A 12495-nucleotide genomic window follows, 5' to 3' on the forward strand; every position below is an offset into this window, starting at 1 on the left:
GTTTTAAAATAAATTTCTGCTGTTTTATAAAATTGAAAGACAGGACAGACAATTTTTATACAAGCTGATCCATTTATGACATTTACTTGAACTAACAAAGCTAATCTTAAAGAAATCAAAGGTAAAAATGAGGACATAACTTAAAAATCACAGCTCCAATTAAAAACAAAAGCGATCCTCCAATAGTCCTGGGCTTCATGACTAAATATTGTTCCCCATGTATTTTCAACTTACACTCAGTTGCTTTTTCAATGCTAAACATAATTGTTCAGTATTAAATTGTAATCCTGGTTTCTAAATGACCACAATCTAGTCCTAAAAAACAGTTGAACTCAAATAAGTAATGAATTTCTAAACAAATGGTGCCACTCAGTTGAGGTACTTACGTTTCCACTTGGTACCGTCCATTTGGTAGACTGTTATAATATCTAGATGGAGTTGGTTTCCCAAAAAGATGCCTTGCCTCTTTACAATTATTATAGACTAATGATTATGGCCATAATAGCAGTTACTGGCATAAATAGGCAAACATCTTAATGATATATACCCAGTTTTTCTTTTAGTCACAATAAGGAAGTAAAGAGGTAAAAATGGGAAACCAAACTCATAGACTTTAATGCACACCTCTAGGTCCACACTGACCTTTGACCTCCAGCTTGCACTCCACCTGGGCCTCCCCCAGGTCATTGATGGCCTTGCAGGTGTACATGCCGCCATCATAGGGACTGGGCTTCCTGATCTCCAGTGTGCAGACTCCTTGGTTGCTAAACATTCGGTAGCGTGGGTCATCGAAGATGGTTATCTTATTCTTCATCCAGATCACTTTTGGCTGCAGGAAGAAACAGGAATATCAAAAGCACTTATTGGTTGTGTCTGACTATAATGCAATACCCACTACTTCCATAATGCCATATCCTAATGACATTTGGCAGTGAAATAAAGGATTATGCACAGTTCTTTGTTTTAGTTAGAGGGTACCTATTTTGAAAAATTGGCATTTTTTTATACTTCCATTTGAGTCTCTACTGCTTCTAAACAAAAACCCAGTTAAAAAAAAACATCCAGATGTTTTTTTGGCAATAATGTGAAGGTTTTTGGTGTCTGGAAAATAAGCCGTTTCAAAAACCTCTGGAATGTAACATCACAAATCAGCGTTGTTACCTAGCAACCTAGGCAAAGCCCAGCCCATTGCCTAGTAACCCCAGCAAAGCCCTGTCCCGTTACCTAGCAACCAAAGCGGAGTTCCAGCATGTTTTGGTCAGCTGGTTTTTGACTGCTAAATGGGATGTACAATGTCTGTTGGAAAAGACTAGTGTTTTGTTATTAATTTTCTATCCAGAAATCACTTGCTGCATTCGTTAGTTGTGCAGGAGGCTCCACTTCTACTTTTCAAAGATGTATGGTTGTGTAATTGCGCATGTGTTTGCAGAAATTTTCATGTGTGAATGTAAACGTTGAGTTGGGGTCATAGCAGCTTATTTGGATTTAAAGTGACAGATCGTCCTGAAAGGAGCTCAAACCAGGCAGAACTGACCCAGACTAAAATCTCATTATCTGAGAGTGATTTTGTGCAAAAAAAAAAATGAATGAACATGTTTTGTATAACCCATGGACCTATCCTAGCCTGTAAAGGGAAGCATAATAATCCCCTTTTTACTAAAGATCCTCTTGGATTATGAAATGTTCCTGAATTAAATACTTGTTAGTCTTAATGGAAGCTAAATGCAGCTAGCTTAACTGTTGCGATTGTTATTTCATTCCAAATTTGTAAAAGATTTTGATCTCTATGTGGTAAAAAGAAATACTTTAGAGCTATTCACATTGTAAATGATCTTGTGAACAAATAAGACGCAGGTTATAAAGTACATTATTTAAAGATAAAAATAAATGTTAAACAAGTAGGCTTCCACTTTTTGTGCTATCATTGCATATGAATGTTTTACTTGTTGTTTCGCCACCTACCCTTGGGTTGGCACGGACGCTGCAGTTCAGCGTAGCGTTATAGCCGGCAACAGCAAAGGTGTTGATAAGCGGTTGAGTGAACTTTGGTGGCTCCTTGAAGTCGCGGTCGCTGTACTCGGGTATTTTCATCTGCAAGCCTGTGGGTTTAAGGGTAAAGGAATGGGGTTGTGCATGATACTGACGCTGAGCGGTATCATGTGGGGAATTCCCTATGTGACGAGGGAAGGACAATGTATTTTTTTATTCATCACCAGCTGAGACTAAGACAACACCACTAAAGGGCCTGTCAGTCATACATAAAACCCAGTGAGATTCAAAAGTGAGGGTGGAAAAGATCACTGACAGTACCTTTGGGGAATGCATAGGCAGCAAACGGAAAACGTTCCTCTAAAGAGTCAACTTTCCCTCCGATCAGTAATTAAGGCAGGGAAACATTTCAACTTCTCCAGGACAAAAACACAGACACTGTATTTTAATAGATAAGCAAAGTTCTACCTCAGCAACTAAACCTGGAATATTGAAATTAAAGAAAACTATAAAACAAGTTTTCATAAATAAAAAACGATTACGTAAATTACATTTTATGGGCAAAAAGTATTTCTCATCTCTTATTTGTATCAAATACATGTCCTTCAATAAAGGAAAAATAATTGAATTAATAAAATAAGTAATCTAAAATAAATGTGATTTGTGTGCTAAATGTTTATTAAAGGTATTATAAAGGTATTATAGGGTATTATAAGGTATTATAAGGTATTAAAGGTATTATAAAAAAGACAGATGAAGCAAAAGCTTTTAGAGATATTTCCAATCTGAAATCCCATTTAAGTAAGCAAAACTTTGAAGTTATAAAATAAGTGTAAATACAAACACCCTTTAAAAGAGTATATTATTTAAATGACTAAAGAATCAGATCAATCTTGAGCTACATTTGTTTCTCAGCGCTATTTATTTCAGTCTATAAAATAAAGTAAGGAATTCTGAATCTTAAAATAAATATTTAACTTCTCAAAAATAAAAATGCTACTAAAGACATTTATTTTAAATAAACAGCTTATGTTTACTATTTTGTATCACTAATTTTATTTACCAAAACATGTGCAAAAACAATGTTGTTCCAAAGCTTTACCTTACCAGCTAATAAATACATTTATTATTTTGATTTTAATTGGTTTATTTTATTTAAAATAAATTTAATTCAGTGTTCTAAATTAGAACTTTACATTAAATGGTAAAATAATTGGATATATTAAATAAACATGCATGTAAATAATTATATCCAAATTCACTAAAAGCAATTTTTTGTAAATTAATTTTATTCAACCATATTTCACTAAGTATGCATTAATCAAAATGACATTCCGCTCTTCATTGTACCTTCTTTGACGATGAGAGCGCTCTTTTTGGTCTGGGTGGCCAGTTCGCTCAGACCACACATATTTTCTGAGAAGACCCTGAAGAAATATTCATTCCCGACCACCAGTTCTGTGATGGTGATGCAGGTCCGGTGGTAGTGCTCAATGCATGTGAACCATTCCTGTAAAACAGAATAAACGTTGTGTAAATATTACATAAACATTAAGCTTCATTTACAGTTTGGATTTATGGCTTGATATTTTGCACAACCATTGTTTTCTTGTCTGCTTTTTGAATGGTGTAGCCTGTTATTGGGGCATTTCCACTGTCTTTCGGAGGGGTCCACACTAGAGCTACATTTTCTCCCCAAACGTCTTCAATTGTGACACACTGAGGCGGTCCTGGTAGATCTTAAAATCAAAAAGAAAACCTAAATTAATAGCTGTCATTACCATGAAAGTAAATATGGTTTATTTTTTCTCATAATATCACTTACCCACAATCTGTATGTCAATAATTGCCGTGTCAACATGGTTCTCAACCTGTACCGTCATCTCATACTTCCCAGAGTGGTTTCGGTCTGCTTTACGGATAAAAATGATGCTGTCACAGTCTGTGTTGCGGATGCTAACATGGGAAGGTTCTACAGGATTGCCTTCCTTGATCCAAGTAACCTTTGGCCGAGGTTTTCCCTGTGCACATGCATATGAAACCTTAGTAAAGTATATCACTCAGAAGGGGTATATTAAAGGAGTTTGAGGTTTACCTGGAAAGGCACCACAAGGTTAACAGTTTCTCCAACTTTGCGAGTGTAAGTCTGTTTCAGGTGTCGCGGGACACGGATCTTTGGTGGTTCTGCAGAGAACATTATGCTTATTAAATCAACTGTGTTTGATTGGCTCATTTGTTGCAGTTGAACAGACACTACAGACTTCTCAGAACTCACCAACCACTTCTTTGACCAGGACAGAGTGCTGCAGAGTGCGTGGAGCACTGGCTCCAGCTTTATTTATGGCTTTGACTCGAACTAAAATCTTAGATCCTGGAGTTAGTCCAGTGATGGTGTACTTGGTTTTCTCAGTCACCTCTTTGTTGGATAGCACCCAGTCGTCAGCTGTAGGTAAAGATAGTCCAATTGTAATAATAAACTAAAAATATTTTGTATCTAATAGACCTCACCTCAACGTTGTTGAGATTTGACTCACTTCCTTCAATGCAGTACTCCACTAAGTATCCATCCAGCCCAGCTGCCCCAATGGTTTCTGGAGGACGCCACTTTACAGTCACTGTGGTGTCCGTAACATCGTCCACAACCAGCATAGTCGGCTCACTGGTCACAGCTGTGTTGAAATAAAAGTTGTTGGTTATTTTTAGTTAGATAGTGGGTGGATGGAAGGAAGAAAGAAGGGAAAGGAAAAAAGGAAGAAGTATAGAATAGAATAGAATAGAATTACTTTATTCATCCCAGCAGGGAAATTATTTCGCAGTTACAGCAGCATAGAGACAAGACACACAACAACCACCAAGGCAATGTATCAATTAATAAATTAGTACATTGGACAGTCAAAAGGATAGACTGACAAAGGAATGGAAATATAGGCAAATGTAGAACAAATGGATAGAGAATGGATTGATTGGCAGATGGATGGATGGATGGATGGATGGATGGATGGATGGATGGATGGATGGATGGATGGATTGGCAGTTTTACAAATGGATGGATGTGTGGTTGGACAAATGAATGGGAAGTTGTACAAATGGACACATGTGGAAACAACAATTAGTCTATGAGATAGAAATTAATAATACTGGATAGAAATACTGGAAATACTTCATATGTTATTTTTTCTGTACCTTTCAAACCCTTTCTTGACTGTGTATGAACTCTGTGCAGTGATTTCTCATTCTGCATGTGTTGCAGCAATTATCATGTGATGTACATATATCTAGATAAACAAAAGAGCATGTGACTAAGAGATCACTGTCTTTGGCTGGTATTCCATGCCAGAACTCATTAGTGCCTACTCTGGCTGTCTATTCCTGTGTTCTGAATCATATTTAACCCCTATTCGAACTCTGACTGACCTGATCCCATAAACCTCTAATCCATGAATGATTTCACAACCATCATAAAGACATATTTATTATCCCCTAAAGCTGCTGTATGTCTAGTGAAGGTCAAAGTCAGAATGCTTTGTGTGATGGGTATTGGACTGAACAGCTGTGTTATTGGGGAACCAAGAGCAACCAACATAATTTGTAACACACAACATCTCTTTTAGAAGTTTGCCAGTACAATAAAACTGTTGTCAGATCGACTGAAACGTTATATATATTATTTTTGCCTTGGTAACTTGTTGGCACTAGCACTGAGATTATGGGATGAATGTTGGAGACAGTTGAGCTACTCACCGAGGGGAGTAAAGGCTTTGGACGGTTCACTGGGTTTGGAGACGCCAATGGCATTGACTGCAAAGATCCGAACTTCATATGGCACTCCTTCAATCATCTTCTTAGGTTCAAATGAAGTTTCTTTGATCAAGTCAAAGTTCAGCCTCATCCATCTGGAGCTCTGTTTCTTTTTTCTCTCAATGAAGTATCCTTAAGGGAACCGATAAAAAGCTTGTCATTTCATAAACTTAATACTTAAGCTTGACCACTGGCATGATGCATTGTTTACCTAATATGGGTGAACCTCCATCATACTTGGGTGGTTCCCATGTCATAGAACACCAATCACCACCCACAACTGGAACCAAAGGTGCCTCAGGGGGATCAGGAATGTCTGCAAGTGACACATGACTAAATTAAATTGAACAAATTGACATTGTTTTCATGTTGGTATTTTCTCACCAACAACCTTGATTTTGACACTAGCTGTAGCTTCTCCTGCCTCATTCTGTAAAACTATTTTGTAGTTTCCTGTGTCTTCGCGCTCTGTGACTTCAATTGTCAGGCTGGTCTGGTCGCCGTAAGTTTCAGCATGAACTCTGTGGCCTGAATCAAGAATCACCTATAAAAGACAAATAAACCTGAATATAGAACAGCTGAAAGTTTGGTAAATATACTGTTTAAGTTCTGGACAACCCTAACTATTTCAGGTTAGCTAGTTAGTATGTTTCTTTAGCTCAGTTTTTAATGCAAAGGGCATCTAAATTTAGTCAAAACAACAATGTTTTGGCTAGGTCAGTGACACGCCTGGATGATCAAACCAAAATGTCAAATAAACAAGGAAGGAGCTCACCCTTTCTCCTTTCATCCACACCACTCTAGGCGCTGGTTCTCCACTAATGGGGATCTCTAATCGGAGTTTGTTTCCAGCCACAACTGTGATGGTGTTGTCTGGGAAGTTCAAGCTTTCTAGATGTACTCTTGGAGGATCTGCAGAATTGTAGCTGATTACCATCGTTAGATCATATCACGACTAATAACTCAGAAAGATATGAAGTGTTAAATTTATGTACCAATAATGTGGATTTTGGCAGACAGGCTTTGTGAGTATCCTTCAGGCACAAAAGTGTAATCTCCTGCATCATGAAGGGAACTTGTCTCAATTTCCAGTCGGTGAATTCTTAAAAATAAAAAAGGTATTGGTTAGTGTAAACATGTTGGACTCCAGCCTGGAAAAATCTAAACAAGAAATTACTTTGTCTAGATTGAAGTATTTTTCAGTTCTCTGAAAGAAAGTATAGAATATTTTCTATATTTTCAGTTTATTCTTCAATTCTGGTTCCACACAGGTGGTACCAAGGTAATGTTTTTTATTTAGACTTTAAAATAGCCTCAAACTTTCAGCTTGGACAAGTGTGACATTTTAATGGGAACCCTGGGAGGCTTACTTAGCCCTGTGTATAATGTTGAGACGATCACTTGGCTGGATCAGCTGTCCATTCCTGTACCAACGACCTGGGACATTTCCTGGGAAGATTTCACAGTGTAGCTTTATGGGTTGCCCCAGCATCACTGTCATATCCTGCAGATCCTGAAACACCTTCAGGGGTTTTACTACAGAAAAGTACAAAATTAGAATATTTTTTACCAAACATCTTAGCATTGACGGACTAAGAAGAAGAACCCTACAGTCTACTTGAACATGAGCCTCTGAAGTGCCACCACTGGCCATGACAGAATACGTTCCAGTATCGTCTTTGGAGGCATCATCAATGACCAAGTAATGTTTGGTTCCTTCACACTTCACTCGATACCTTGAGCGAACTCCTGTTGGGACTTCAACGCCATTTTTCATCCTGCCAGAGAATTTTATAGTCAGTTTTCTCCGAAGAGAGATGATAACACGAAGAACGTATGTCTTACACTTCTGAGTTCTTGATTCCCCAATGGCAAAATATACTCTTGATAATAATGAAAATCAAATATTTCCTTACCATTTAACTTGAGCGCCTTCCTCCGATACCTCACACTCCAGCTCAATCCTTTCGTTCACTGTAGTCTTCACAGGCTCAATACCTTTAACAATCTTTATTGGTAGCTCTGAAAGGAAACAGCAGAAGATGAAACTAAAAATAGGGTTTTTATGAGCTTATATATAAAAAATGAAAGACATTTTCTTGATACCTTTGACAAAAAGCTCTGTGGTACATTTCTCTTCTCCTGCAACCACAGAATAGGCTGCATCATCATTAGAGGAACAGTTGTTAATGACCATAATCCTTTGCGTGCCCTTATGTTCAAAAATATACCTGAATGAAAAGTCAAGAACTTACATTACTGACTTTCTAAAAAAAGCAACTTATAAATACGTACAGTAATCCTTCAATATAAATTTCATTGAAATTAATAAATTATCATATCCTAAAGAAAAAACCTAAAAATCTTGAAGTAATGAAATGTAAATAAATCACATTTGGCTATTCCAATCTTTTTAAAGACAGACAAGTACATTTAAAGTTCACTTCCTGAAGCAAAAAAGCCTTATCAGTTATCACACTACAGAGGGAATGCTCTACAAATAATGGATGATGCTGTAGCATAATCACACCATTTGAAACTCATTGCTCATAGCAATTTTGGCATTGTCTTTGATCATAGCATTTTTGTGTTTGAAAATAGGATTTTCTTTTGTTCAATACGCTTATATTTTTGATCATAGCATTTAGCCTTTCCATGTGATCTTAGCATTCTGCCTTTCATCTTACTATTTTTGTTTTTTGATTATCATAGCATGTTTGTCTTTGATAAAAGTATTGTTTACTTTGATCAAAGTATTTTTGTTTTTGACTAAAGCATTTTGCATTTCTCTTTGATTTGAGCTCTTTTCTCTGTGATCATAGCAATTTTGTCTTTGATCATAGCAATTTTGTCTTTGATCAAAGCATTTTTATCTTTGATCAAAGCATTTTTGTCTTTGATCAAAGAATTTTTGTCTTTGATCAAAGCATTTTGCATTTCCCTTTGATTTGAGCTCTTTTCTCTGTGATCATAGAAATTTTCTCTTTGATCATAGCAATTTTGTCTTTGATCAAAGGATTTTTGTCTTTGATCAAATCATTTTTTGTTTTTGATCTTAGCATTTTGCCTTTGCATTTGATTTTGGCACTTTTCCCTTTGATCATAGCAATTTTGTCTTTGATCAAAGCATTTTTGATTTTGATCAAAGCAGTTAGCCTTTCCCTTTGATTTTAGCACTTTTCTCTTTGATCATAGCAATTTTCTCTTTGATCATAGCAATTTTCTCTTTGATCATATTAATTTTGTCTTTGATCAAAACATTTTTGTCTTTGATCAAACCAAATTTTGTTCTTGATCATTGCAGTTAGCCTTTCCCTTTGATTTTAGCAATTTTCTCTTTGATCATAGCAATTTTGTCTTTGATCAAAGCATTTTGCTCTTTGATCAAAGCAATTTTGTTCTTGATCAAAGCAGTTAGCCTTTCCCATTGATTTTAGCACTTTTCTCTTTGATCATAGCAATTTTCTCTTTGATCATAGAAATTTTGTTTTTGGTCATAGCAATTTTGTATTTGATCAAAACATTTTTGTCTTTGATCAAAGCAATTTTGTTCTTGATCAAAGCAGTTAGCCTTTCCCATTGATTTTAGCACTTTTCTCTTTGATCATAGGAATTTTCTCTTTGATCATAGCAATTTTCTCTTTGATCAAAACATTTTTATCTTTGATCAGATCCATTTTTGTATTTGATCATAGCAGTTAGCATTTCCCATTGATTTTAGCAGTTTTCTCTTTGATCATAGCAATTTTCTCTTTGATCATACCAATTTTCTGTTTGATCATAGCAATTTTATCTTTGATCAAAACATTTTTATCTATGATCAAACAAATTTTGTTCTTGATCGAAGCAGTTAGCCTTCCCCATTGATTTGAGCACTTTTCTCTTTGATCATAGGAATTTTTGCTTTGATCAAAACAATTTTGTCTTTGATCAAAGCAATTTTGTTCTTGATCAAAGGGGTTAGCCTTTCCCATTGATTTTAGCAGTTTTCTCTTTGATCATAGCAATTTTCTCTTTGATCATACCAATTTTCTCTTTGATCATACCAATTTTATCTTTGATCAAAACAGTTTTGTCTATGATCAAAGCAATTTTGTTATTGATCAAAGCAGTTAGCCTTCCCCATTGATTTGAGCACTTTTCTCTTTGATCATAGTAATTTTCTCTTTGATCATATTAATTTTCTCTTTGATCAAAATATTTTTGTCTTTGATCAAATCCATTTTTGTTTTTGATCATAGCAGTTAGCGTTTCCCATTAATTTTAGCACTTTTCTCTTTGATTATAGCAATTTTCTCTTTGATCCTATCAATTTTCTCTTTGATCAAAACATTTTTGTCCTTGATCAAATCCATTTTTGTTTTTGATCATAGCAGTTAACCTTTCCTATTGATTTTAGCACTTTTCTCTTTGATTATAGCAATTTTCTCTTTGATCCAATCAATTTTGTCTTTGATCAAAACATTTTTGTCTTTGATCAAAGCAATTTTGTTCTTGATCATAGCAGTTAGCCTTTCCCTTCCATTTGAGCAATTTTCTCTTTGATCATAGCAATTTTGTCTTTGATCAAAGCATTTTTGTCTTTGATCAAAGCAATTTTCTGCTTGATCAAAGCAGTTATCCTTTCCCATTGATTTTAGCAGTCTTCTCTTTTATCATACCAATTTTCTGTTTGATCATAGCAATTTTATCTTTGATCAAAACATTTTTGTCTATGATCAAAGCAATTTTGTTCTTGATCAAAGCAGTTAGCCTTTCCCTTTGATTTTAGCACTTTTCTCTTTGATCATAGTAATTTTCTCTTTGATCATATTAATTTTCTCTTTGATCAAAACATTTTTGTCTTTGATCAAATCCATTTTTGTTTTTGATCATTGCAATTAGCCTTTCCCTTTCATTTCAGCAATTTTCTCTTTGATCATATTAATTTTCTCTTTGATCAAAACATTTTTGTCTTTGATCAAATCCATTTTTGTTTTTGATCATTGCAGTTAGCCTTTCCCATTGATTTTAGCAATTTTCTCTTTGATCATAGCAATTTTGTCTTTGATCATAGCAATTTTGTCTTTGATCAAAAAATTTTTGTCTTTGATCAAATCCATTTTTGTTTTTGATCATTGCAGTTAGCCTTTCCCATTGATTTTAGCAATTTTCTCTTTGATCATAGCAATTTTGTCTTTGATCATAGCAATTTTGTCTTTGATCAAAACATTTTTGTCTTTGATCAAATCCATTTTTGTTTTTGATCATTGCAGTTAGCCTTTCCCATTGATTTTAGCAATTTTCTCTTTGATCATAGCAATTTTGTCTTTGATCATAGCAATTTTGTCTTTGATCAAAACATTTTTGTCTTTGATCAAAGCAATTTTGTTCTTGATCAAAGCAGTTAGCCTTTCCCATTGATTTTAGCACTTTTCTGTTTGATTATAGCAATTTTCTCTTTGATCCTATCAATTTTCTCTTTGATCAAAACATTTTTGTCCTTGATCAAATCCATTTTTGTTTTTGATCATAGCAGTTAACCTTTCCCATTGATTTTAGCACTTTTCTCTTTGATTATAACAATTTTCTCTTTGATCCAATCAATTTTGTCTTTGATCAAAACATTTTTGTCTTTGATCAAAGCAATTTTGTTCTTGATCATAGCAGTTAGCCTTTCCCTTTCATTTGAGCAATTTTGTCTTTGATTATAGCAATTTTGTCTTTGATCAAATTATTTTTGTCTTTTATCAAAGCAATTTTGTTCTTGATCAAAGCAGTTAGCCTTTCCCATTGATTTTAGCACTTTTCTCTTTGATCATAGTAATTTTCTCTTTGATCATAGTAATTTTCTCTTTGATCATAGTAATTTTCTCTTTGATCATATTAATTTTCTCTTTTATCAAAATATTTTTGTCTTTGATCAAAGCAATTTTGTTCTTGATCAAAGCAGTTAGCCTTTCCCATTGATTTGCGCAATTTTCTTTTTGATCAGAGCAATTTTGTTTTTGATCATAGCAATTTTGTCTTTGATCAAAACATTTTTGTCTTTGATCAAAGCAATTTTGTTCTTGATCAAAGCAGTTAGCCTTTCCCATTGATTTTAGCACTTTTCTCTTTGATCATAGCAATTTTCTCTTTGATCCTATCAATTTTCTCTTTGATCAAAACATTTTTGTCTTTGATCAAAGCAATTTGGTTCTTGATCAAAGCAGTTAGACTTTCCCATTGATTTGAGCACTTTTCTCTTTGATCATAGTAATTTTCTCTTTGATCATATTAATTTTCTCTTTGATCAAAATATTTTTGTCTTTGATCAAATCCATTTTTGTTTTTGATCGTAGCAGTTAGCGTTTCCCTTTGATTTTAGCTATTTTCTCTTTAATCTTAGCAATTTTGTCTTTGATCATAGCAATTTTGTCTTTGATCAAATCATTTTTGTCTTTTATCAAAGCAATTTTGTTCTTGATCAAAGCAGTTAGCCTTTCCCATTGATTTTAGCACTTTTCTCTTTGATCATAGCAATTTTGTCTTTGATCATAGCAATTTTGTCTTTGATCAAAACATTTTTGTCTTTGATCAAAGCAATTTTGTTCTTGATCAAAGCAGTTAGCCTTTCCCATCGATTTGAGCACTTTTCTCTTTGATCATAGTAATTTCCTCTTTGATCATATTAATTTTCTCTTTGATCAAAATATTTTTGTCTTTGATCAAAGCAATTTTGTTCTT

The 12495-nt window shown here is 34.5% G+C and overlaps 1 protein-coding gene across 8 annotated transcripts in view; it reads right to left on the bottom strand.

Moving 5' to 3' along the window:
- Window positions 1–12495, bottom strand: part of mybpc1 (myosin binding protein C1) — a 145323-nt gene that overhangs the window by 3889 nt on the left and 128939 nt on the right. For all 8 annotated transcript variants that reach the window (XM_032588965.1, XM_032588959.1, XM_032588963.1 and 5 more), the window contains 17 exons: window positions 7894–8018; window positions 7704–7809; window positions 7399–7565; window positions 7158–7323; window positions 6783–6889; window positions 6563–6699; window positions 6172–6331; window positions 5999–6103; window positions 5731–5919; window positions 4524–4658; window positions 4265–4432; window positions 4085–4173; window positions 3815–4010; window positions 3589–3728; window positions 3340–3499; window positions 1963–2099; window positions 643–829 (listed from right to left, as the gene is read on the bottom strand). In XM_032588965.1, the coding sequence (XP_032444856.1) occupies window positions 643–829; window positions 1963–2099; window positions 3340–3499; window positions 3589–3728; window positions 3815–4010; window positions 4085–4173; window positions 4265–4432; window positions 4524–4658; window positions 5731–5919; window positions 5999–6103; window positions 6172–6331; window positions 6563–6699; window positions 6783–6889; window positions 7158–7323; window positions 7399–7565; window positions 7704–7809; window positions 7894–8018 (2474 nt within the window). The remainder of the gene's footprint in view (window positions 1–642; window positions 830–1962; window positions 2100–3339; window positions 3500–3588; window positions 3729–3814; window positions 4011–4084; window positions 4174–4264; window positions 4433–4523; window positions 4659–5730; window positions 5920–5998; window positions 6104–6171; window positions 6332–6562; window positions 6700–6782; window positions 6890–7157; window positions 7324–7398; window positions 7566–7703; window positions 7810–7893; window positions 8019–12495) is intronic.

Source organism: Xiphophorus hellerii, chromosome 17 (assembly GCF_003331165.1).
Source record: "Xiphophorus hellerii strain 12219 chromosome 17, Xiphophorus_hellerii-4.1, whole genome shotgun sequence".
NCBI classification, from domain to species: Eukaryota; Metazoa; Chordata; class Actinopteri; order Cyprinodontiformes; family Poeciliidae; genus Xiphophorus; species Xiphophorus hellerii.